The sequence below is a fragment of the Struthio camelus genome, chromosome 1, assembly GCF_040807025.1.
Source record: "Struthio camelus isolate bStrCam1 chromosome 1, bStrCam1.hap1, whole genome shotgun sequence".
In the NCBI taxonomy this organism is placed as follows: Eukaryota; Metazoa; Chordata; class Aves; order Struthioniformes; family Struthionidae; genus Struthio; species Struthio camelus.
The window spans coordinates 209,869,351-209,896,559 of record NC_090942.1 but is presented as its reverse complement, the minus strand read 5'-3'; the positions used below and the strand labels follow the sequence as shown (position 1 = coordinate 209,896,559).

General features: G+C 35.5%; 1 protein-coding gene across 5 annotated transcripts in view; it reads left to right on the top strand.

Moving 5' to 3' along the window:
• CNTN5 (contactin 5) overlaps positions 1 to 27,209 on the top strand; it is a 656,947-nt gene that overhangs the window by 435,325 nt on the left and 194,413 nt on the right. For all 5 annotated transcript variants that reach the window (XM_068930406.1, XM_068930402.1, XM_068930403.1 and 2 more), the window contains one exon: positions 16,490 to 16,585. In XM_068930406.1, the coding sequence (XP_068786507.1) occupies positions 16,490 to 16,585 (96 nt within the window). The remainder of the gene's footprint in view (positions 1 to 16,489; positions 16,586 to 27,209) is intronic.

Below are 27,209 nucleotides of genomic sequence, written 5' to 3'. Positions count from 1 at the left end.
TGCCTTTTACCTCCACTGAAATGACAAGAAATGAATATAAAATGCCAGCTGACTTTATCTATGCTGGATTCAGTTTATTAGTCATTTGAAGATGGACACCTACTGCATCTTTGTGGTGGTGGTATTTTTTCTGCCACCATCTTTTATCTGATAAGCCAAGACACAGAAGGTTTAGGCTTCAAAGCGTCACTCAGGCTCACAAAATTGAGCTCAAGCATTTTCTGCATAAGTCCTTTCATCACTAGACTGTTAGAGAAAGAATGGAGTTCATCATATTGTAAAAATCAATGTAATTTTTTAAAACAAATATTTAAAAAAATACTTCTTCATTTTCTAGGATTTAAATGGAACTTAGGGGGCATATTGCAGAACAATATGAAATGCTTTAGCTGTATAAATTAATGTGTATATCTAAACTCCAAGCTGGTTTAAACCTAAAACTTTCAGCTCTGTACTTCAGAAACAATATCTTACAATACAGTTAATCCCACTGTTTTCAATAAGAAAGTCTGTGAATGGCTGACTGGCAGCCATATATGTTTGGCACGAATGTGGCATAGATCACAGTTAATTTTGCCACCCATGTTTGACAAAGTGCTAGCCTACATGAGCAATTTGGTATACTTACATCCTAATTTCCTTTAAAAAAATAGTTTTAATTTTCCTTTAAAAAAACCCTTTTTAAAAAAATAGTTAATTGACTATTGTATGGATAAGAGTAAAAAATGGCTGCTCCATTTTTGCTAACACAGAGCCAACACAGTTAAGGGATTTTATTCATGGATTTTATTACTTTTCTAGCATGTATTTGATCAGATGAATCCTTTGTCAACTTCTACTCAGTTATATCAGGGCATTGTACAGAAAATAATGATACTGAGAAAATAACCTGAAAGTCAAGAAAGCGCTAAAGTGTCCCTAAAGGTACGTTATTCATTCTCCTTTAATGACAGATAACAGTACTATAGGCAGCTGCAACTTATTTAATTGTTTAGATTCTTTGCTTAATCTATTGCACTCCTAAGATGTAATTCATTCATCCTTAAAGGAAGATTAGGATGACTGGCTAGTATGTAGCCATCGGGCAGCTGAAATCCACACTAACAATTAAATTTAGCACACACAAATATAGTTCTTGTGGTGTGTGAGAAGAATAGAACTCGCCTGGATTCTAAGATCCTGGCAAAAATTAATTCCCTAAAAATAAGGACAATTCACAGTGTAGTTTTACATTCAAAATCATTGATGTAAAAATCAATACAAAATAAAGGGTTTCTAAGCATTAAATTACATAGTTACATCAGAGTAGAATCACATGTGAACTCTTCATTGACTAGTCATCATTTCTTAGTCACACTAGATAATGTTTGATAGTGTTTCAACAAATTGGATAGGGAAAATGTGTAATGTAAAAAAAGGTAGTGGCAAGAAAATAGTCTCTGTCATATCACAAAAGTTTTTATTTGAAGTAGGAGCAGTGTGTCCCAGGAATACACTGAAAGGCCTATAGCAGCTTGGAACGAAAGAAGAACAGACTTAGATTTTGGTGAGACTGAATTCAACTGATTTTATTTCACATTTGGCCTAAGCTTTGAAATTTTATAGTAAATCCCTGGAATGCCATGGTCAGAGAAAATTATTTATCTTATTAGTTCTATCTCAATTACAGAAGTTTGTGTTCACATTAGTGGCCCCTCAGAACTTTTCAGTTTATTTTTTTGTAGAAGAAAAAATAGTATTTGGAAGTAGACTAAGGAAATGGTATTTCATTTTTATTATAATCAATGTTTCTATAAACCGTGGTGGAAAAAGCCCTGCTTGAGCCTTTGGTGTGCTACCACAATAAGAACAATGGCAATTTGTAACTAAATCACATTTCCGTAACAGGAGATGGTGATGCAGAAGACTTTCACTTTAGTATGAGTTTATAAACCTATTTTTAGAGGTTCTGTAGGTTTGGCTGATTTGTGCTATTTCTGTTCATTTTAGATTTGATCACACTTGATTCATATATGGTAGGCCAAAGCTATTGATTTCATTTGAATCAGTAAGTGTAAATATTCTGTCATGATTTTTTTTTCTTGGAATGAGCTTAAAATATGAAATTAATTTTAACCTCTAATCCATGCTTGTATTATTAACTGGAAGCATGCAATATTCAGTAGTAACTGACTTGGATAAAATGAATGTACACTAACACTGCAGTTACTCTTGTCAATAATTTGCAGTTAAGCTGATATAACCTCCCATTTCATCTTTTTAGAGTGTGAAACACATAAAATGGGTTACAATGAATTAAGCAAAGTAATTTATACTACTTATATCAATAGCACTGATGCACTTCACCCACTACTTTTTGTTAGCAAGCTTCTTAGGCTGCGCCAGGTCTTTTGTGCATTAGTACCTTATAAACAAGAATAATTTTTTCAGTAGTTCTCAGGTTGCTGATCTGCTTGTTCTAACCCATTTGGTGATTAGTTAGAAATATTTCTGCAGGAAGTGGTGCTTTCTTTCTAAATACATCAGCTGCATTTTGTTCTGGTTTTCCTTTCAATATTAAATTAATTCTTTACATCATTCTATATTAAAATCTAAAGCTTTTCACTGTCTCGCAATATATTTTCTATTATTGTGCAGCTCTTGAAACCAAACAGGAAGGCTGAGCCTGTGTAACATTATGGAAAGCTCAATTGGTGCATGAATATAACTTACTGCAACACAGAAACCTTTAGAATCTGAAGAGCTGTTATTCTTCCAAAACCTATCTTCCTGCTCCACAGAATCACAGAATCACAGAATAGTTGGGGTTGACAGGGACCTCTGGAGAGCATCTGATCCAACACCCCTGCTCAAGCAGGGCCAGCTAGAACAGGTTGCCCGGGATCCTGTCCACTTGGATATCTCCAAGCGTGGAAGACTCCACCACCTGTCTGGGCAACCCGTTCCAGTGTTTAACCACCTTCACAGGTGTTTTCTTAAGTGGAATTTCCTGTGTTTCAGTTTGTGCCCATTACCTCTAATGCTGTTGCTGGGCAGCCCTGAGGTCCGGTCTGACCCAGTCCTCTTTACACCCTCCCATCAGGTATTTATAAACATTGACAAATTCCCTCTGACCCTTGTCTTCTCCAAGCTGAACATCTCTCAGATCCTTCTCACATGAGAGATGTTCCAGTCTCTTAATCGTCTTTATTGCATTCATGCCAGTATTTCCATGTGTGTCTTGTACTGGGGAGCGCTCCAGATGTGGCCTCACCAGTGTCGAGTTGAGGGGAAGGATCACCTCCCTCCACCTGCTGGCAACGCTTTTCCTGATGCAGCCCAGGATATGGTTTGGCGGCTTTACCACAAGAACACATTACCGGCTCATGTCCAATATATATGTTCACATAAATATATCAATGACAGGCTTAGTGACAAATTCTGGACTTACAATGGGCATATAGATGACATTGCAGTATAAAAATAATTTTAGGATAAAAAATGATGAGCCAATACAGATGAATTTACACAGAAACAGAAAAATGAGAAATTCTTTAAAGTAACAACTTTGTATGTTCCATGGAAAAAGTTAAGACTGTACTAAATACATTGTCTGAGAAACAGACTGCTAAGAAACTATGGAATCATGGACATAGTACAACTAAGAATAGAATAAAAATGGAAGAGCTATAGGAATGAATTGTTCACAAGAATACAATAAGACTACAGAGATAGTCATTATGTCCAAGACTTTTTGAAACAGAGTAGCATTTAGCCAAAAATATACATAAAGAAATTAATCTATATCGTTAAATAACACCACAAATTGTCACAAAAAGTAAGGAAAGCTTGCCACTCCATAAATTAGGTAGGGTAGTACTATACTGAAAATTTTGAATGTATGAGGATCATTACAGCCATTATCATAAATCTGAAGATAAAGAAGACAAACCTTGATGATTAAAATGTGAAAGCTGTACAGAGTTTGAATCAGTTGGACAAAAAGCTATTCTCCAGAATTTAGTGTTCGTTCCTGTTTCAGAGGTTAGTAATACCAGTGTTAGATTATGAAGCATACCTCTTTCTGTTAAAAATAGACAAAGGAAAGAATCCCCACTTCTTTTACAATTAATATGGTAAAAGTATTAAAATTTGAAATTGAAGTGTATCCTTGTTTTCTTGATCACATTCAAAATGGCAAACTAAAGATGACAGAAGTAGTGTTTTCCTATAAAATCTCCAATTGATTTAAAAAAGCTCTTGGGGGAGAAGTGGTCTATCCTCATCCCTTTTCTATGGGAGTACATATAAGCCACAATTGAGCACTGAAACATCAAGAAAGGTGAATGACAGAATTACAATATATCTTCATAACTATTTTGAATATATGAAGAAAATATAATTAAATCCAATTAAGAGACTTCAAACAGATTCCAAAAATCTGAAAGTTTACAAGAGATTTAATGAAATTTATATTAACAATATATAATATCATGCTGACTTTTTTTATTAGTATGAACTAAAGCACAATATAGTGAGCGTGCTGACTGATACCAGCAATAATTACAGTATGAGAATCCATATTTAGGAAATAGAGATAATATTCTCCATGGGGAAGTGGTGGACCCAATGGATACTTTTTCCTTTCCATGATATTTGATAATATCCAATAGAAAGTGAGGAAGAAGTAGAAACAGATGGTCCAGGAGGAATATGGAGACATTGCCTGAGCATGCAGAGATGGGGTTGGGAGAGCTAAAGCAAGGGACATCAATGGTAACAAGAAAGGTTTCTACAACAAATACATCAGCAGCAAAAGGAACGCTAGGGAAAATGTGGGCCCGATATTAAATGAGGCAGGGACCCTGGTGACAAAGGGCACAGAAAAGTTGGAGGTACTGAATGCCTTCTTCACCTCAGTCTTTACTGGTAAGAGCGGCCTTCAGGAATCCCAAGCCCCTGGGACCAGAAGAGAACTCTGAAGCAACAAAGACTTATCCTTGGTGAAGGCAGATCGGGTTAGGGAACATTTAACCAAATGGGACGTACATAAGTCCATGCACCCACAAGTCCTGAGGAAGCTGGCCAATAACATTGTGAAGCCATTCTCAATTATCTTCGAAAGGTCGTGGCCTACGGTAATATTATGACCAAGCAGTCTTTTCTTGCTTCAGCATAAAACTCAGCCATTATTTTCAACATATTGCCACTTTTCTTTTGCTGAAGTTGTTTTTTCTTTCTTTCATATGGTATATCCATTGCAGAAGCTTGGATTCTTTCCTTGCTGATAGAATGTATTATGCATTTGATCTATTCTACCATATACAGGCCAAATATTTGAAATTGCTAGACTTCTTTTTAATATTCTTCTTCCATGTTCTCTTTTATCTCTGACTCTGTCTGAATAACTGTTGTAACTGCTTTATAATAGCTTACTATAATGTCAGTTCCTAACAGGTTTGATTCTTCTGACAGAAGTTTTCCCGTTAAATGGAGAACTATTCTGTTCAGTGTTCCAAGCTTCTCTAGTCTGAAATCTATCTTTTTTATCCTCCCGAAGGCTGTTTTGGCCCTAACTACTCAAATACCTATATCACTGAGCCCAATATTTTCCACAACAAATCTTTGTCTAAATATAGACCTATGATTCTGGTCAGTCATGGCTTTAAGACTTATAAATGTTGTTTATCATATTTAGCAGCAATTTAGGAGGAAGTACAGTTTTACAACAGGACTTGTCAGCAAATTGAAGTAACTTTTGAGCAAATTCAGTTGGCTTGTATGAGAGGATCTGCCTTTCTGGATTTTTTTAAAAACAATTGCATGCCCCTGTAGTTAGCTGTGGCTGCAGGCTTAGATAACATAGTCTAACATTTGATTATTTGTAGTATGTTATTTGGGTAGCAGCCCATATAAGAAGAGAAGCCGACTTGCTATTCTGCCCTGCTGCATTAGTAATACTAATTGCCCATAAATTCCAAACCAACAACTTTCTCAGCTTTGATTTCATATCTGGAATCAAAGACTTAATTTCCATATCTGAAGTCTTTTCCACAGCTAGAGATGGAATACACTTTATGGTAAGCTATTTTGCCCTAGGAAGGTGAACTAAAAAAAGAAATAATTATTAGATTGCTTAAGGAAATTGATCTGTATTGTGTATTAGATTACTGACTTAGTTCAAGAAACACGGTTTCCATCACTCATCTGGCAATGATATGTAATTGTGACAAATGATAAAGGACTTTAAAAGATCAGATGAAATAGGAAGGGATTACTATCTGATGTATACTCTTAAAACAAAGACTTCTTTGTGCAAACTTGCTCTTAACTAGCAGTCTGCATAGTATTACTTACCTATCTATGTCTTAATTCAGTTTCTTATATAGATCTATTATCTATATAGATCTATCTATATAGATCTATTATTAGAGCGGGATATCATTTTGGTAAGAAGTGAAACTCTCATCTTCAGAAAAATGAATCAGAATAAAATAAAACATTTAAGATACTGCAGGCTAAATCAGCTCTCTAATACTAACATTGTAGTAGGATTAGAAAATCAGTGTCCTAAAAGAGTAATACTAGTACACAAAAAGAAATATTCAGGAGTGTTAAATGCTCCTTTAGACAGCATTTGAGACATCTCTTGCCTATCCCTTTGCACATCTCATCAAAATATGAAGACTTCCATGAAGGTTTAATTTTACTGATGTGACAAATAAACAGTTTGCCATTAATTGGCCATATATTTGATCATTAAATTATGGTCAAACCACCTTCAAAGGGCTTTTAATTGATTTTTTTTTTAATTCACAGATGGAAAAGGTGAGAGAACATAGACAGTAAATCACAGTAACTCAGCTGACTGGTGACAAATTATTAATCTTCTATGACTCTTGTTCAATTACATGCTCATATGCTGCGCCGATGATCTGCAGTGACTCAGATCACCTTGATATAAAGCAGAATAACATGCTCCAATACAAACTAATATATCAAAAAATGCTACCTGGAATTATATGTAACAGCGTGCTGCTACCTAAGAAACATTCTCCGTTTGTAAGGCCTTCATTTCCAGCTGAGCTATTCAGCTAAGGCCAAGGTCTTCCAGATTTACCTCTTGGATGTGTCAAAATTCTTAGTTATCTTGTCACAATTGACTTGTAGGCCATATTGAGCACCACAACTCTTAAAAAGGAACAAATGTATAAATTCTGGGAGATTATGACTTTCTTCTTGTCTTTATGGCGTACAAGAAGTGAAGTATGGAGGCATTTATACACATTTGTCTAGCAGAAAGTTAGTACCGTGAATTGACTGGTCAATTAAGCGGAGTCAGAATTTGATGCGTCATACCTCACAGAAATGATGTTTGCAAGCCTCCAGCTATGACCTCAATCAAGACAGTCACACCATTCTCCTAGACTTAGTTTGGAATTGCACTTCTCAGGTATCATCCTTGTTTTAAGTCCTAGTTCATAGATATAGAACTTGCAATTCTAAACCAAAATCTCCATTTACGCAAAGTTTAATTTAATCAAAAAAAAAAAAAATCTAAACCGAAACATTATCAAATGCCTCTACACTGCTGCCTTCAAAAATGGGCCCTTGATAGGGGTCTGACTTTTCTTGCTTTTTCTACAGTCTTTGTCTGTAGCATCTTTCATACCACTAAATACAAACATCCATAGAGTTAGAGTAAGATTAATCTCTTGTAAATTACAGACCTAAACAAGATCAGATGAAACAAGTCATAGAAATAGCCCCATGTCTCAACATTATATAAAAGAAGCAAAACCTCAAACGTAGATGTGGAGATGTAAAGATTTAAAGTTAGGTGAGATCACCACCACCCCTTCTGCACCTGGAAAAGATTTCTTGCTTCACCATTTCTTAATTGTTTTATATACTTTGTTCTAAAAAATTCCAGCTTTTGCAAAACCGTATTTGGAACTTAAGAAACACAGAATAAAGGATGTTTGAAGATAAAGGTTTGCATCATTGTCCTGCACACGTAGAAGTCAAGCCATTATGTTGCCTTAGGGAAATATCGCATTGACTAAGTATTAAATATGTATTTAAAATGTTTTATTCTCTCTAATGAGTTAGCTCAATGCCACAAAGAAGACCTGAATGCCTTGCTCGCAAAGAATGATCACAGAAATGTTTTCTCTCTCATATTGGCCACATGACCTATATAGTGATTTTCATCCTATAGGGAGGACGTTAGTCCCTGACGATTCTGTAAGATATCATACTATAAATAGCTGTGTTATGTGTTTATTCATGCAAGATTCTAACTGGCATATCTATCTTTAGTCACTAATTCAATGAAGAAAAAAATCACATCTAGTTTAAGAAAATTATTAGAAAAGATGATGTTGGATGGATATTACAAATGGTGTTTGCAATATGTCCTTGACTGTTTAGAATGAATTAAATTAACACAAGGGACTATAAGAGAAAATGAGAAAAAGTAAAGAAGCCATCTTAAATACAAAGGAAAAAGTAACAAAGTAGAATTATAAATATCTTGTTGTAAAAGCATTTTGCATAGAGAATTTATACACATTAATAGATTACTCAGTGCCAGGACAGTGCATTAAAACGTAAGCAAATAAAAATGGGTATGTATGTTTCTCAAGAAGCAGACAACATTATGCAAAATAATGTGTTTACAAAAAAGTACATTACACGTATTATTCCAGTGTAGGTCCACTTGTTCTGCATCTCTGTAAATAGTGGCAGCTATTGAGGTGCCTAATATTTATTTTGGTTATTAAATGTAGGCAACTACATCTGAATTTTTTTTTTTTATTTTGTTTGACTTACTTAAAGGTTTTGGGGCTTAGTGTTTTTTTTTGTTTGGTTGGGTTTTGTTGTTTTAGCTCTTGTTCCTAGATTAAAGGTCATGAATGGAATGCAAGTCTTAGCTTAAGTACAATATTTCCTCTTGCTTATGTGTTCTTCATTGGTGTTGTACAACATAGTTTTGAAAGGCAACTGAGGAGTATGCTGAAATAGTTCTTGTGAGAACAGATGAAACCTGACAGACAGAATGATTGCAGTTAATCATAACCATCAACATCTGTAACCACAAACATCCTAAACATTACAGAGTAAATACGGCAAGTTGAATATTATAGCAACTTTAGAATTCTCAACATAATTTTGTTACTTAATTCTGCAAGTAAATATTTTCTTTCCTAATTCATTCATATCAGTACTTCAGGATTTCTTAATATAGAACTCCTATGGAATTTCGTGGAGATTGTGTTATCTAAAAATCCGCTTTTCTCTTCAAGGATAGGGGAGGAATTAAGCTTTATTGATGGTACTGATGTTATTTATTGATGCTATTGAAATTAGGTTCAATAAAATAAAAAATACTTTGGAGTTCCTAATATATACAAGACTCCCTTCCATGAAATGTTAGATCTCATTAAAAAAAATGAGTTGAAACAAAGTTGCTGCAGCAGTATAGTAATAAATATTTTATATAAATGCCATGTAAGATGACAGGTACTGAACATTTTATTGAAAAGTAGTATTTCTTCTAGTAAGTATGGAATACTAAATATATGCAAATTTAACTATTTTCTTTGCTTTTTATAAAAAGATCTATTTTAATTAATTCATTAATTTAATTCATTAATTTAATTAAGTCACAATCTAATTTTTGGAGGCTTGTTTAGTCTCAAGACGGAAAAAAGTTATACTACAACTTGTGGCATATACAAATCAACAAATCTATTTTAGGAAATTGTTCTGTACATTTTTTTTATCTTCTCCAGAATAATTATTTATTACTACAGTTAATTGTATTATGGTAGTGTATATTAGCCCCATTTACAGACTCATGACTTCACTGTAATAGATTATGTAGAAACACACACATGTTCTCTGCTTACAAGATAAGAGAAAGCAGCTAGACATAGACACCTGGATGGACAAGTCCAAGTAAATGAGCTGATACTACTGACTGCAGTACCCTGTGTACTTTAGAATTGCTATAATATATAAAAATGGCATACAAAAAATGTCATTAAGGACATAAAAATAATGTTCCTTTAGTTAACTATTCGTTTGTATTTCCCAGTGAAAATATAGTTCAGGGTTAATTATCAATATGTATTCTTTACAGTTCACGCTGAAGGCATGGTAGGATGAACACTCTTTTCTTCTTACTTGAACAGGCCAAAAGGATTCAAAGATTCTTTAAGCATTTTTTTGCTTCTGAATAAAAACAAAACAAACAAACAAACAGATCTTCTCTATTGTATCTGACAGACAATATTGAAGATATTAATCTAACACTTACGGAAATTGAATATATTGTGTCTTTTTTTCATCCTTTACATTTTCAGACAAGAATCTTTTAAAATTTCTCTCCTTAAAATATCTGTAAAACTACCCCTTGTTCTACATAAAGTTTTTCCTAAAAGTTCTTTCCTTAAAAATATTTCTTCATTAGGTGTGCTGGCAGGACGCCATACAGACTTATAAAGCTTCATTCTTTTTCTGTATTCTTTATTTTATATTTACATAATAAATTCTTTGAGCCAAGAAATGACCTTTTCTCAGGTCATGTCAGATTGATGAACTATGAAGTATTCAAAAGCTTTCTGGAAACAAATAACAACAACATCAGTGATAATAAGCATGATACATTCTAAAGTACTTGAATCTTGCCCTTATTTTGTCACCTAAAAGTCATATGGCAATGTAATTTTTAAAAGCTGAAGATTTATGTTTTTCCATTAATTTTGATGAGATGATTTTTCTAGCATCTCTTTCCTAGTTAACATCTTCAATACTAAAAGTTATTTTTCCTTAGGTGCAATGAGTGAATCTAACAATACGGCTCCACCTATTCAGTCAAATGTTCCTAGAAAATAGGGATATGTCAATACAAAATGATACGTTAATTGCTTTGGACACCTTGAAATTCCATGAGTATTGTATTTAATTCATCCAACTTAAAAGTTCCCAAAACAATCATATATGTCTTTTTTTTCTAATACCTGCCTTTCATAGTTCTATAGCCTGTGTTTATAGGCTATTAAATATAACATTTATATTTCCTATTGTTTAGAGTGTACCGTCAAACCATGTATTTGATTTAGAGTATAATGGAATTTTGAAAAACGTGTTTTTAATAGAATTCCTTTCCCTGTAAATATTACCTTTTTAAAAGAGCTACAGTTTCAGTTCAAGGTTCATTTCTTAGTCTTGTTTTTCAAATATAAGGAAAGGAAGACTATCCCTGCTGTAGTGACAACAAAATGAATATATTTGTCTTTAGCCTGTCAGAAGAATTTTGCTTTGTGTAGAGCTATTTTTACCTTATTAGAAAGAATATTGGCTTCTTTATATCTATTTTTAGGTACATTCAGCATGTGTCATGTATATTGCTCAAAGGAAGACGTTTTAATCCATATCATATAACATCCCTTTACGCTCCATGAAAAACTAGCACGTAATATAGTATAAACTCACAGAACTGGACTGGTGAAGAACGTTTTTCTGCATCCCTTTGATTTTGACTTTAAAAGTGGATTGGCTGCTTTAAGTCACTAATTACGAGCTACCGAGCCTTCAGCGATTACTATACTGAATTCCCAAGTAGTAACTGCCCAAAGTCAATGCAAGATCTGTTTATCCTTTGCTTTTTGATCCTAGTTTCACAGTAATTATCACAGGACAGTTGTCTGGGCCCCAAAAACTTGTACCTTCTGCATTTCCCCCATCAACTGCAGAAACCTGATGCGCAGAGAAGATAAACGATCCCCCCTATGCATATCCAAAAGGCCAGTTAGAGTGAAGGTGAATTGGAAGGCTGGTAGGTAAGAGGTAAAAACTGCTCCAGCCTTTTGTATGAATTCTTAAACAGGATAATTCTGTGTTTGTGTTTCTCTTATCTTAGTGTGGCTGATCCTCTGCTTTCCTATTCTCCTATCCTACGCAAATGGACAACTGGAAAAATTCTCTCTTGATCCTAGAGGGGCCGTTTCCTCTTTTTTTTTTTTTCTTTTGTATTTATTTATTTGCATTTCTGCAGAGGTCTTCTGTTGCTTTGACTGCCTGGAGATTTTTCTCATTTATTTTCCATTTCTCCTTTCACCTACTGCGGAAGTGTTTTGTTGGGTCTTAATCTGATACCCTCACTGCGGTGAACATCGCACGCTTGCAGCACACATGTATGTGCAGTTGGACAAACCCACACTGCAGCTCCTTTCAGAAGAACGGGGTTAGCCGGTGCAGAGAGCGCCATGCTGCTGGCAGCTGGTTTGGGTCAGAGATTTGAATGCTTTTCCCAAGCTGATAACTTCTGTCAAAGGTCAAGGAAGTATTGCGCTAGTTGTAACTGAACACCCAGAAAGCGTCGCACCAAAACTGTTGAATTTAATGTCTTAAGTCTTCACCAACTCCAGAACCTCTGTACTGTTTCCCTTTCATAGTGGAGACCAGTCCTGCATTTCTTAATCAAAAGATACTTTTGCATATTTTATTTGCAATAAAGAAGATTGTACTGCTTCTACCCTTCCCCCTACGTCATATAGCCTTTGCATGGTTTGCAGATACATTACTAACACTATGTTCACATTAGAAAAGGTAATGGACACTTAACTGTACATTTTCAAAGTGATAAAAGTTGTGGCTCATATTAAAGAATACGGAAGTCAAGAAGGTGAAACCCCAGGTGCTGCTTTGAAAACGCACAAGAGGTGTTACCATCTGTGCCACTAACGTTCTGAGATAAGCAGAAATAAATTGAATCTTTCAGGGAATGAAATGAACATCAGAAGAGCACAGAAAGGCATTTTCTTATCCACTAGCCCTGTGCATCATCATAATATGTAGATAGATACATGCTGTGAGGGGCTATCTGACACATTCAAAAAAAGTTACGGATTCATGCTGCAGGGAGAATACTGCACCGATGACCATGTGAGCAGGGATGGTCTGTACCTCAATGCTGTACTCTGTCCCTCCTTCTTTTATTATCGATTTTTAGAGTTTTTAAAGTAAAATAATGCAGTTTTTAATACTTTAACATATTTTTTTCAATATAGCTAGATGTCAAATGGCTAAGATTCCCAGGAAATGCTTTAAGTTTTCCTTTCTTTAGATTCTTCCATATTGGACTTATTATTTCAACAAGGAGGAACGACACACATGATCCTACATATCTTCTTCCTTTTAAGTTTTACTTTTTTTTTGTTTTACAACTAAATCCCTGCTTTTATACCTGTTAATCCTTTTTTTCACTATATGTTAACAAGAAATCTAGAACTAACAGAGAGCCAAAAAGAGCTGAAATTCAAAGCTCGTTTTTATATTCCTTCTTTAGTTTGAAATTAATTGGTCACACATAGTCCTCTTATTTTTAACAAAAAAATTTACCTTTTTTAATTTGGAGACATGCATGTATATATATTTGTTCATCACAGTGCAAAGACAAAGCAGGAAATACGCTGTAGTAAAAACAGTATTATTTTAAACTTTTATTTCTGCCTTACGGAGTTACAGTTTAGGTATCATACGCTTCCTTTCTTCGTGTAGACAGGCTTCCAGGTAGTGCCTCATAGGAAATAAAACATTAGTAGCAAGAATAAAAACATATACCTAGGAGATATCAGGATTCTACATTCAAATTGAAATATTCTACCTCCAGGAGCAATATTTCAGTTATCAGTTTTTCAAGAGAAAATAAAAATAAAAATATTTTCCAAAATGGCAGGTATATTTTCAAATAATTTGACTTTCCAAATTGAGATTTGAATAGAAATATTATTCTCAAGCTTATTCTCAAATTTATGAAAAATTGCAGATATAGTTTATGAAAGCAAATCTCAAAGCCTTTTCTTAATAATATGAAAGATTGCTTCCTTGGACTTCTCTCTATGTAAATTTTAGAGAATATGTCCTTACAATAATAGGTATTTAGACTATTGAACTAGTAATATTTTGATTTGTTCCACTATTTGATTCTCCGATTCAAATAGCTTTAGAGGGGAAAAAAAAGGTTGGTTTTTTTTTTTTTTCTTTTTATAGTGCATGTAGAAGACTTGCAGGATGGGTTTCAGGTAATCTTTGATAAAATTCTTTGCTGATATCAGCAGGAGGACTGCAACGTAATTTTTATTTTCCAAATGCTGGGGAAGGAAGTACTGCTTATGATAACACCTATTCTAATGTGCAGAGAAATGGCCTATATTTCTCCCAGAGCACAGCTGCTCTGCATTCAGAATATCTTCCCAAAGCCATGGCACATCAGTTCAAGTTCTGTCCATATTTTAAACTCTTCGAGGTTTATTCATGCCAATAGTCTTAGGCTCTGAAAGCACTTTAGGAGTATATCAAACTGCACATTTTAGAACACCTCTACAAAGAAGATCCATCACATTTTCTTGGAAAGGAGGACAACAAGAACAATTTTAAGGAAATTCAGTGCTTTACGTGTCACTCTCCTTGTCTGTAAAATCGACCTTTATAAAAACAAAAAAACCCTTAAGTATACCCTCTGTTTTTACAGACACTCAGCAATAATCCATTAAGAAAGATTATTGTATTCCTAAATTATGCATAAAAATGAAATCTAAGCCTCAGTTTCTCAATTAAGTACAGAAAAGTATTGTATGTCAATGTATCAGCATTCATTTAGAAAATTTTAGGAACACAAACATTCATAAAATTATAGACTTAAAGTCTTGTACCAGTGAAATACAGACATTATTTAACTCCAAAAACTTCATTGCAAACTGTGATCCCATCCAAATAAAGTGGTCATGCAGGGCTATACCAGCCCTGTGCTTTCTAAATATAAAAAATAATAATTACATTGTTGCAGAATGTAGTGTTAGGTAACACTCAGTAGGTAGCATTATTTTAATGAAATTTCACTGGATGATTTTGCAACCCACTGTGGACTTATTGTAAAATGCAATGTAATATTTAATTATTGCCTCATAAATGTCTGTATAATTTGGCAATAGTACCCTATTGTTGGATCAAATTCTACTGAATCCCATCTACCTTTTCCCTGTTTGAACACGTCTTTGAAACGAAAACAATGACATAGCTTGGACAAAGACAGTGCACATCCAGATACATTTACATTTTAGACTTCCTTCTAGAAACATTAATAATCAGTTGTAAAGATCATAAGTCTCTTTCTACTTTAAAAAAAAAATCCCATTATGAAATCCATGAAAAGTCAACTCTTACACTGCTTTTGAAAATTACTGAACTTCAATTTATGTAATAAGGGACAGGAAGCAAGATATTAAACTCCGACATCTGACAGAGAACTCTCACTAGAGCATAGTTAAGAATGTAATAATTCTGTTCAACACTTTCAGATAGCTTGGTCCTGTCAACCTCGTACCAGCGCCTTGGTCAGTACTCATAAATGAGCAGGTACAGCTATGGGTCTTAGAGCTGTCGCGTAAGATGCTCCTACTTTGTCATTCTATTCATATATTTAGCCTCTTCATTTTGTGTTCGCTGAAGTTTCTGTGTTGTTTTCAAAGATTTCTTTGGGTACTCTCATTTCCAGTAATCTTCCCCTGGATCCACATTAGAGAGAAATGTTCTGGTCTTTAGAACAACTATGAGTGAACAGAGACTTTACATGATATTGCCTTCACTGACAAATGGATGAAGTTTTCAGTCTGATGTCAACACTGAGCTCTTGTGTCTGTTCTGCTGCAGATACCCAGGCTAGAGCACAGCTATCCACCTCAAATGCGAATCTAGATCCAGTGCTCCCTGTGGTAAACAGAGGAGTCAGATCCTCTGGCTGAGAGGTTTTAAGTTGACACAACGAACTATTCATAGCAGCACCATGCAGACTCATCCAAAAGTTTTTGTACAAAAAGTGAAATATTCCTTATTCACCTGCTAAAGAAAACATAGAGGCAAGGAATATTTACCTACATCTGGATTATATTCAGGACACTGGAAAAATTAGAAAGAAAGAGAGTATTTAAGAAAAGTAAATGTGCTATGGACCAGATTTAATCTGCTATGGACCAATGCAGCTGACATTCCCCTGTACTCAGGGCAATGTGTCGTGCACTGCATTATCCAGATGGCATATTAATAGCAGTCTTCAGTCCGCACGTTAGACAAGATGTTCTCTTGACTTGTATTTATTTTTTCACTGTGCATGAATGACTTCTATTGGTGAAAGAAATCAACAAACAGGATATGGCAGAAAGAAATAAAATCACTAGTAAATGTCTTTTGTAAACACTATATTGCCTGATGCTTGTCCTTTGACATCATATCCTAGTGCACTGAAAAGAATAATAAAGTGCTGATGCAACACAGAAATCTTTGTAATGGAAATAGATTGATTTTTTAAAGGCCCTCCTATTACAGATTAAGCTATGAAAAAAGGAACTGTCAGCTTTACAAGACAAAAAATTGTAAGTCACGGTAGCAACAACATTTAACCTCTTATTTTGTATGCATCTAAAATGCTGTGTTCTTTTGATAGATTTGGGGAATTTTAGCGGTCGGACAAGAAGCGCTGTCTCTGTGCGTGAAGGTCAAGGAGTTGTTCTGATGTGCTCCCCACCGCTTCATTCGCCAGGTACAGTAGGCTGGAGCTTGTATCGATCCTGGTCTTTTACAGTATACTCATCATTTTTGAATGTGTGTTTGACTGTGGAACTTTAAAGATGAGATACACGCAGCTCTACTGACAGTTTTTTTTGGAGTCCTAAAGGAGTAATTAAAGCTCATATACTATAAATGCCACTGAATAGCAGCAGAATGTCTATTATGAGATTGCCTTGTTCCCACTATTAAAGCTGAATCTAACACAAATAGTCTCCATGCCACCAGTGTAATATACTGCCTTGAGGTCACAAAAAAATTTCTTTTAGAGTTTAGAAACCTTCAAAAATTGTTCCAAATGTCAGTGTTGGGATGCAGATGTAGAATACAAATTGGCTTTTGTTTTTAGTAGTACAACCATGATTTTAGCTGCTTCCGCTTGCTGTATAGCTTATTTTCCACTACAATAACATCACTGCTAGAAGTCAGAGATATAAATCCCACGAATGCCTGTAAATTTCCAAAGGAAAATGCAGACATTCCAAAGAGGTTTTTTTTTTTGCTTTTCAAACTGGTAACCCTGCAATTTCTGCAGTTAAGTAAATATATTTACTTAATATTTGCAGATAAGTAAATATATCTTTATATTTGCATACAATATAGTACCTGGAGACACCCTGGCAGATGGAATATCTTGTTTGTCACTAGGTACAGTATAGCCAGTCCTGCTCCCCTTTGGGAAAAGGGGTCTCTACTGAGGTGATTTTTTGTTCCTTCAGATTTCAGCCATGAAAAAAAGTCACATTGCAGAAGAAAGAGCTGTAGGAAACAAGATCTTCTCTGAGTTTCTATTAGGAAAATGTGTTCTGTTTCTATTTATTCTGGAATTATTTCTATTATTATATTATTGTTAGCAGTATAATTAATACTTGCTATCTTCTGGCCATCTCTGTGCTTTCCTCTTTTCTGAGTACATTCTTTTGTTATTATTGCCTTTATAATTTGTTTCAGATTTTGACACTACAATTCATATGTGATGGAACTGAGTGCATGCTATTAATGCTTGGTTAGAATAATTCAAACTTTTGGGAGTGAAAAGAAGTAGGTAGAAGTGAAAGATGTTTTCAGCTACTGACCTGAATATTATTTCCCCAAACAGAGAGTTTAAAGATAGATGGGCTTCACTACTGCTGTAGTCATACACCTTTTAAGAGCTGTTACTCCACAAAATGCACCTAGTACGGCATCAAAGCCTTCCTAAGTTTTCTCTCAAATTATGCTGCTAAACTCGTATTCTGTCAGGTTCCAATGCAATGTTTTACTGTAAAACTGTTACTTACACATTGCCTTTGATTGTAAAAAACTATTACCTTTCCTTTTCATCAGTATGCCAGCAAAATCCCTGGTGTGGAAACTACTGTGCCTGCAATGACAGCTTGCAGTTGGTTTAGTTCATACTGTTTGGAGCACTGGTGTAACTATGCCAGTGGGAAAATTCCTTTCTGAAACATATTTGGAGCCTCTATTGGCATAATTTTGTTACTATAGCTGTACCAGCAAACGTTTGGCAGTGTAGAAGGGTAGTCACTGAACGCTGAGAGAACTGCACTGACAATGCAGGACTTAAATCAGCCTGGTGAATGGGAAGGGAACTGGGCCTCCCTCGCAAGGTCTGCCCTTCCTGCCCAGACCTCCTGGAGGGACAGCAGACAGGGAGGATCACCCGCATTCTGCTCCCAGATCCCAACTTGTGTAACACCGAGGAGCTGCCAGTCCTTGTGTACAGCAATGGGAATGTAAATGGCATTAGTTCAGCGGCTGGAGACTACGCAGAAAAGGGAGAGCTACTTCCATGGGCCTTAGAAAAAATTCCACGCCTGGTGATGCTTCAACAATAAATCATTCGATGAAGTTCTGGTAATGAGGTACACGACGTAAACGAAAGATGACTGTGAGATCGGAGTCCGTCCGTGAAACAGAATTTTGGACGAAGGCAGGAAATGAAGTGGGAAGGGTGTGAGTTTAATATGGAAATTAAACAGCGAATATGAAACTTCTGAAAGTCTTTTCGCAGAGCAGAGCGACTTCACAGATTTGTGTGCAGTAACATCTAAAATACAAAATAGCCTATTTTGAAAGTATCCTATTTCTGAATAGTCCTTTTTAGTTTCTGGGTCTGATTTGCAAAGATAGTATTGTTTTCTGTAGTAGCCTAAACAATTTTTGACCCTTAAAATCATCTGGGAGACAAATCTTTAGGTGAATACTAAGCTATTGTAGAAGATATATCTGTGTTAAATATTGTTTAAAGTTCACATGGAGTGCATAAATGTTTAACATTAACGTGACCATGAGTTATGGAGATGTTTTCTGATAGAGAAAACATTCTGTCATTTTATAAATGAACGCCATGAACTCAGCTATATTGATTTATTTACATTGATCAGTACCTTTAGAAATAATCTTCATTTACTATCCCAGGAGAGAGGTCCATGATACAATATCAAATCTAATAATTCTCCACAACCTCATAAGCTATTCTTCCCTCAATAGCATCCCATTTCTCAATCTCTAAAGTTAATAACTACTTAAAAGCTTGAGTGAGAATTTCAGGATTGAATCCTTTTAAAAAATGACGATATCATTGTGGGAAAAGAAAGATGACTGAGTAAAAGAACACTATATTAAAGGAGACAAGGGTTTATTAATATGTCTTCAAATGGGAGATAAAGTAAATATTTTTGATTGAATAATACCTTACAGAATACTATTCTTCTAGAAAAACCTGAATGTCTTTACAAAGCACCAGTGCCTTAAAAAATACTATAGTAGTTTCTTTTGGGAAGGCGGGTTTCATAGATAGGTAGAGATTTTATTTCTGTTTATTAATGCTTTGATATATTATCAAGAGGTAATGCAATAAATAAACAAACAAACACAATCTTGACATATATATACATTATGCATGTAGGTTTTCATTAGATTGTTGTCCAAATATTTTACAGGGGAAATAAGCAAAAAATGCACCTGAAATATATTCAGAACGTCTGCAGTGCAGTTCAGATGACAGAATTACGCCTTGCTTTTAATAAATGAGTTGTTGTCATCTTTGCTGAGAAATAGCTAAACAGCAAAATGAGGGAGTTTTTTTCAGGACAGTTACTATCTGCCCTTTCTGAACAGTAAAAGAAAATGCCTACATGTTGCTTTTGTGCAGACACTTTTCTCCTGCAGACAAACAGCCACCAGGAGGTTCTCAAACCCTGCTTTCCCTGGATCATCATTCCAGAAAATGCTTCCTCTCTTTTCTTTGAGAGTCCTACCTAATTTTAATGTATTTACTCCAGAAGCTCTCCCATTAATTCTTTTTTGTTGGAAAGCCCTTCAGTTGTCCCTTGTGAAATATTTTCATAGCGGATAGCTTAGTCATCCATAAACAATGCATTTGATCCTCTTTTTTTTTTTTCCCCCCATTGGCTATTTCTCCTGGGTGTGTTTACTAGAGGGTTAATTCTTAGGTATTCTTGCTAAGTGAGAGGTTCATTAATAACCAACTGCTTAAATAACAACCTTTGTTTGATGACTCCATTTAGAAAGGTCTTCATTGATTTTTTTCCCATAAACAGTATTATTGCTGTTCATTGTGGCATTCTAAAGGATGTAAATACAGGCTTTTATTTAGTCATTTAATCATCTTAATTACAAGGCTTACCATACTGAGATTAAAAATGAATGGAAGATTTCACCCAGATCTACATGTTTCTCAGAATTAATACTTTCAGCTGAGCTTTTTAAGGCTTTTATTCAAAGCTTTCAGTATCTGCTTAATAGAGAATGAAGATTCTTATTGTTAGAATTAGAACAGTGTTTATATACTACACTCTGCAAGCATGGAAAGCAGACGCATGCTCCCTCCTGCCTCAAAGGGATGCAGCCATCTGGAAAAAAACATTGCTTCATAATCTTTCAAGATAACATCCCTACAGATGTTAAATTGTAACTCTTTTATCTCTTTCTAAAGGATAAATCTGATTTTACTCAGTTTGGAAACTGTGTTATAGGCTACATCTTTATGCCTCCAATTTAGTGTTATAAAACTGTAGATTTCATGAGAAATGCATCACAGGAGATGATGCAAGGGCTGCAAGGGCTATCGAGATTGCATCTTCTGGATGTCTGCATAGTGTTTTGCTAAAATAGTGAGCTGCTAAAACAAAACTCTTTAAAATATCAAGATCCAAGAAGCTTTGCCTAGGCCGCTTTTTTCCTACATAGCTGTCCTTGTTCTCATATTATCTGTAAAAAGTCAGTCAAATAATGAATTTTTTAAGCTGCTTTTTTAAGTGTTTTTTTTTTTTAAGTTTATTGAGTTCCTATTTGTGCATAATTTGGAAGTATACAGAAAAGCACTTTGGAAGTATATACAAATCAATCACTACTCACTGCTGAGTCTCTGCAAAAGGAATGTGAAAGTTATGTTTGCATTAAAGCTGCAGCTTTGGGCTTTACCTCGGCTACAAGTAGGAAACCAAATCCAGATGAAGGGCAGTAGTTCAGATATCCCGGCTCAAGTCAATATCACTAATGCCTAAGGAAGATTATAGTAAATACTAGGTGGTAATCCTAGATTAATATGAATATACACCTGAGAGTACATGTCAGCCTTTCATAATCTATTTAGCCTCACAACATCCCTTCTATATAGCAAAGTGTCATTTTATAGACGGGCTGATACATAGAGAGACTGCCATCCCACAGTTAAAGTAAAATCAAAACAACCGTAGCTTGTTTGGAAATGGACAACTCTGTCATACCTTGTTTTAGAAGAAAATCCTTGGCTAAGGATTCTGGTTTGATATAAAGAGTTCTCTACAGCTTAGAAATATCATCTTGAAGGAATAAGATTTAAGAAATAGCTCAGATATGTTCAAATGGTAAACAAGTTCTCTAGTCAGAATTTCTCAGATTCGGCCTCTGCTGTGCAAATTATGCATAGAAATAACAGGGCAGGCTCTAAATGACCTCATTCAAGTACAGAGGTGTAGACTTCTCCAGGCAAATTAATTATGATAACAAGCTTCTTATATCTCGGCTAGACTGCTTTCAGCATGCTTATTAGCTTGTTTACAGAAAGTTCAGGTATCTGCATGCAGGCTGCACCAAACTCTGCTTTGAAGGCATACATATACCTTCTGGCTTTCTCTGCTTACTGAACTGGCTTTTGTGAATGCAGTTCCTTCTCTGTTCATTGGAAGGGTACGTGCTTGTCTTAAGGATGTGGTTTCAGTTCCAGGATCCAGCCATGCAATACGGCATCTTAGCGGACAGTATTAGAGTTTCAGTCTTTTAAGTGAATCTAGCCATTACTAATTTCTTCAAAATCATAGGAGGCCTGCATGAACTTAGAGCTCTGAATCTCCATCTTACTCCGTAGACAAGACTGTGTGTTACTCCATCATGTTAACTTGTCACTACAGATGACATTTCTTCCTGACCATGATTTGTGACATTGGTATAATTCTTATGTATTAAATAGTCAACTAAAATATAGTTCTTTTCTATGATAATTTTTTTTTTCAAATTTGTGGACAACTTTAACATAGGAAACTGTGTAACATGTACCCTGCTTCTAGTAAAGCAGTGTGTAGGAGAAAGATTTCCCCTCTCCCTTGTGAATAACTGGTTCCTGTCAAAGCATGTCCATTCACAGTACTACCAAAAGGTCAGCTGAACACATCATGCATCCATCTTCTTCAAGCTAAGCAGAACTTATTCATCAGTCAGTACCTTTCATTATTAGTTTGTAGAGCTTATATTTGTGACACTGGTGGTGGCAAATATATCATTTCACCTCCAAACATAACTACCACCTCCTAACTACCAGGCTTCCTGGGAAGGTAGAACTGTCAAATGTCCTCACCCTTCTTCCTGTTCTGGCTGAAGTAAGATTTGGAGGACCACTTTATTTTTTTCCAAAACAGCACTATATTAATGTTTAAATGGAAGGCAAATCTCTGCCCTGAACCTTGCAAAAAGTTGAAATTTTGTTTCTCTTATAAATGCATGCCATAATATGTTTTTCTTCACCTACTGAAATTAACTTTTGGAGGTAATGCTTAATTAAGCTATAACCCATTTAACTAGCAATGCTGAAAATGATTGCTGACCATACAGTATAGACAAGTTGCTTTAATAAATCTTGATATGTCATGTATATGAGAGAAGATGATATATTTTGTGTTTGCCTTCTCTGCGTGCTCAAAACAAACAAATTATCACAATATAAATATAAAATGTTTTTAAAGTACTACTTCAAGAGCCACACTCAGCAGTTGAATGAGTTGGCTATCATAAGTTGAAGGATACCTCCACCATCCTCCTAGGTTCTATTATTTTTTTTGCATTTATTTGACTTTAACTGAATACTAACTAAACTTGAACTTTGTTTTTCAATAACGAGAGAAAAATAAAAGTTAGGAGACAAGTATTCCGTCCTTTAAACTCTACATTCTTGTCCTAATTCTGGCTTAATGGCCATGCCATGGGGCCATCTCTCCTCACCCACATTTTTTCCTGAAAGAATCACAGAGATGTTATCATCTCTTGCATTCCCTACTTTATCACTTTTACTAGCTTACTGAGCTGCTTTTGAAACTTTCTTGTCTAATAATGCTAATTCCCATGTGAGTTATCATTAAAGGGAAAGTCCATGGCCCCTGACATGGCTCAATATAGCAATCTGTATTCGTTATCTGTGCAACTGATTGATGACTATGCCTGTAGTTTTCATTATGGAATGAACAAACAAAATTAACTTCTCATTTTTTTCTTCCATGGTCCTTTCATTACTCAATATATGACCAGTAATTTTGCTGCTGACTTCCCTGGGGCACTTTCTAGTGTTTCCTTTCTCAATCTTGTTGAAGGCAATGCATGCATTTGAGGCTATGAAATTTAAGAGTTTTGGAAGGGTAGAATTTTCTGTAGGGTAGTGTTGCAGCAAACTATGTTTGCCGATGAGGAAACAGGGCAAGATACTCCCAATTTGTTGGCAATATGTTGTTATCAAATTTTAATTACATCTTAATGATCTGAATGTGCCCTAAATTCTAGGCAATATGTTTATAATAGGAATATGGCTAAACAGTTATTATTCAATTTCTTCATATAGAAGTCCAGATTATTCTTTTTAAAACTAATTTGAAAAGTAATTAAATTAAAGAAAATGCATTGCTGATCCAATTGCCGCAAGGAGCATGCAGTTTGGTAGGGTTTTAGAACTTTTCTAAACGTTGTCACGGTTGATATATCATCCCCATTCCTAATTCAAAAAATGCGTTAAGCTATGCTAGGCACTGAAACTTTAGTGGCCCTAGACTCACTGGATCACTCACTGGAACTGTTTTTCGCCCCAGGGACCATGAAAATCTAGTGCAGGAAAACTGGTTGACCTTGCCCAATTAAGCCAGCACACAATGCTGGATGAATGGGCAGCGCTGACAAGGCTCTGCTTAAGGGACGTGTGCTGTTGTTTAACAGTGTTGCTAGTGTCAACAAATATTACCTCACCTGCCAGTTCAGGGGAATCAAAGTGAGAGGAGATACCAAGAGAAGAGGGATGAAGCACAGGAGATTAATTAATTTTAAAAATTCATTGAGTATGTTGGCCCTCAAACTCATGCTTTATTGCCTTTCAGGCATCTACCATATGTGGCTACTTCTTTAGAGCTTGACAAACGGGACAATAATGAGGGAAAATTTCTGTAATGGGCAAGCTCCTTTTCCCTAGGGACAAGTTACTAGCCTGTTACTGATATGTCCAAGCAAATTAGACATAACTATCAGGAAATCCACAATCTAGTGATTAAACAAGATGGCATTATCCTGCCAGGTTTAACAGAAATGTATGTTCATCGTATCACATCAAGATTTCTGCAACAGTTATTTTAAAGTAGGAGGCAGAGTTGCAAAAACTTTTTTCATGGTACAGTCTATATGACCGTTAAAATAGCAGAGGCCGAGCATTAATAGATTTAAGATTGAATAATACACAGCAGCTCTTGGTATAGGGCTCTTGCAAAATTGACTCACTTGCAATATTCTTTCTATTAGAATACATTTATTATTTAGTTCTGATGTTTTACGAAAGTGGTAGCTAGAACAACAAAATTTTATAAACATGTCAGTTAGTGAAATGTCAGAAAATCTATTTTGTTTAAAGAACAAAATCCCTAATTAATCCCAGTTACCTCTTTACTACATGCCACAGAAAAGAATAACAAGAAAGACAGCATGTACATGTTAATCAATATAACTAAGGAGAAGGTGCCAGAAATATAATGCTGATAAGATAGCTAAAACAAGGGGAAGCATAAGATAAGAGGAAGGAGAAGATGAGAAATGATTTACTTCTAAAGCTCTGGAGTCTAGCTTTTTCTCTCCATTACTCTTGTGGGAAAATCTTAAGAGATTTAAAAAGGATGAGACCAATGGATTTTTTTTTTTTTTTGAAAATGCAATTGATAACTGTCCACAGATTAGGCATGATTAACTCAGTTTAATGGTGATTCTGGTAGAGGTGACTACTTGGTATTGAAGGTATTAGGAGGTCAGTATTGACTCTGAAGAAGAAAACTCTAGACTGAATCAATTTTAGCTCTGCAAGATGCTTTTAACGAGATTCTCTGTATGAAAAATTTCAGTAATTTGCTATATGATATGTTATGAAGGTGACTGTACAAACCTTTGAGGTGTTGCAGGGGTTGCCTAGCCATGGATTTGCGTATAGCCTTATTTAATCAGTTTGGGAAGTCTGGTCCAGGTCAAAGAAGCTATAGGGAAACAACTCTCAGTTTGGTGTTCAGTTTTCACTTTTTCAAGGTAGAAACTAAAAATTATTTATAAATATATGCATGGGTGAGGGTATGCACACTATACACATATATTTTAACCCATTCAAATCCCAGTTGCTGTTACTCAGTTCATGTTTTTCCCGTCCAATACAATAGTAACTGAAATGAAGGTTGTTATAATTTAACCATAAAGGTTTCAAAGGCAATTGCTTGGTTTATCAAGGAGAAAAAGACTGAATAGATATAAGCATAATGTCATAGAAGTCAGAGTAAAGTTTGAGTGATTATAGCTAAACTTGGACCACTGCACAGTAGCAAATGTGCAGCCTTTATTTTCTGACAAGAAAAGATGTTTTCCACAGCAGCAACTGTGCAATGCTGCTTTCATTTGGTCACAATGCCATCTTTTTAACAATGTAATAATTAATACCACACTTAATGCTGATGATTTGCTTGGCTATTTCTGTCTCCTCTGCTCTCATGCTATGTCCCAAGGTTGTTAAAATCATATCTGATGACTTCATTAGCCAGTTAATACAATTCCTGTTGTGATGATGCTATTATCTTACAGCAGAGAATCTGTCGCTGGACAATTTCACTTCATTTATAGGTTTACTGAAGTGTTATTTTCATGGTCTTTTCTTCTTTTAGTAATTAAGTCTTCCCTTGGAGACTGGAGGGATGAAAATTCATGAAGAAGCAGAGAACAGAAAGAAGGATATAGATAATATCAATAAAGCGTCTGTCTCAGTTTGGCCTTTTCTGCAGAAGCACAGGGTCCTTTAATACCTTGGGTCAGTCACCCCAATTCTGTTGCAAGATTAAAGGCTGTGAGAGCAAGGTCCCTACAGGGTGGAGGGGTCCCTACTTCTGAGACCTTTCTATCAGTGTTGCTGGCCAGTAGGCTGGTTTAGAGCTTCTCCACTTCAGTACTGGAGTTCAGGAGGACTTGCCAGTCACCAGGACTCAGCTCTGCCTACTCTTTCCATATCAGATGAAAGAAATCTGGGACTTCATGGGGGTGAGGAATGGGATCAGGCTCATCTCTTTTAGAGGGCCCCAAAGCTTTGCTGAAGCCTATTGCTGGGTACACTATAGCAAATAACCAGAAGTTGCATCCATCCATTTTTAATTTACTATAGTCAAAAAAAAAGGTCAGTAAGAAGCAAGAGACAGGAGGAAAGTTAGACATATGTTTATGAAAATTGCAGATGAACCCCTTTCTGCTCCCACTGGCCTCTCAGACAAAGAAGTGGTGGCCTGTGTTTCTGCATGCGCATGCTGTGTTTTTGCATTTGTGCATGTTTCCTACTTTTCCACCCTGAGGCAGCATACTGACTAAAATCCCCGGCAAGACTAGTGATGCAACTGAAAGGGTTGGGGATTTTGCATGTTTTGGTGAGAAAAAGCAAAAACAGGAAGAAAAAAAAACCAATGAAACCAGAATAGTAAGAGGTGAGTGAGCAGTCCTTCACTTTCCTGCTTAGTCAATAGAGTCATGGAGGAACCCATTTGCAGATGAGAGATGCTTAGTACCTCTGAATCAATCTGTTTTTCGCCTCTGCTTTTTTTGTAAGCCTGAATAGCTGAATCATCTCCCATGCCTGCTAAGCAGGTATTAGAATAGCTGGGTTAGGTGTCTGAATATAACCCTATAACTTAAGAGCCATAGTCACCAAATTTTAGAAGCTATATCAAATTTTTCAAAAGTGATCAGTTTTAGATGCCCCAAATTTTGCCTGCCCAGCTTGTGAATTCTGAAAGGGGCACATTTTTTCCAAGTTTACAATTAGTCCCATTTAAGAT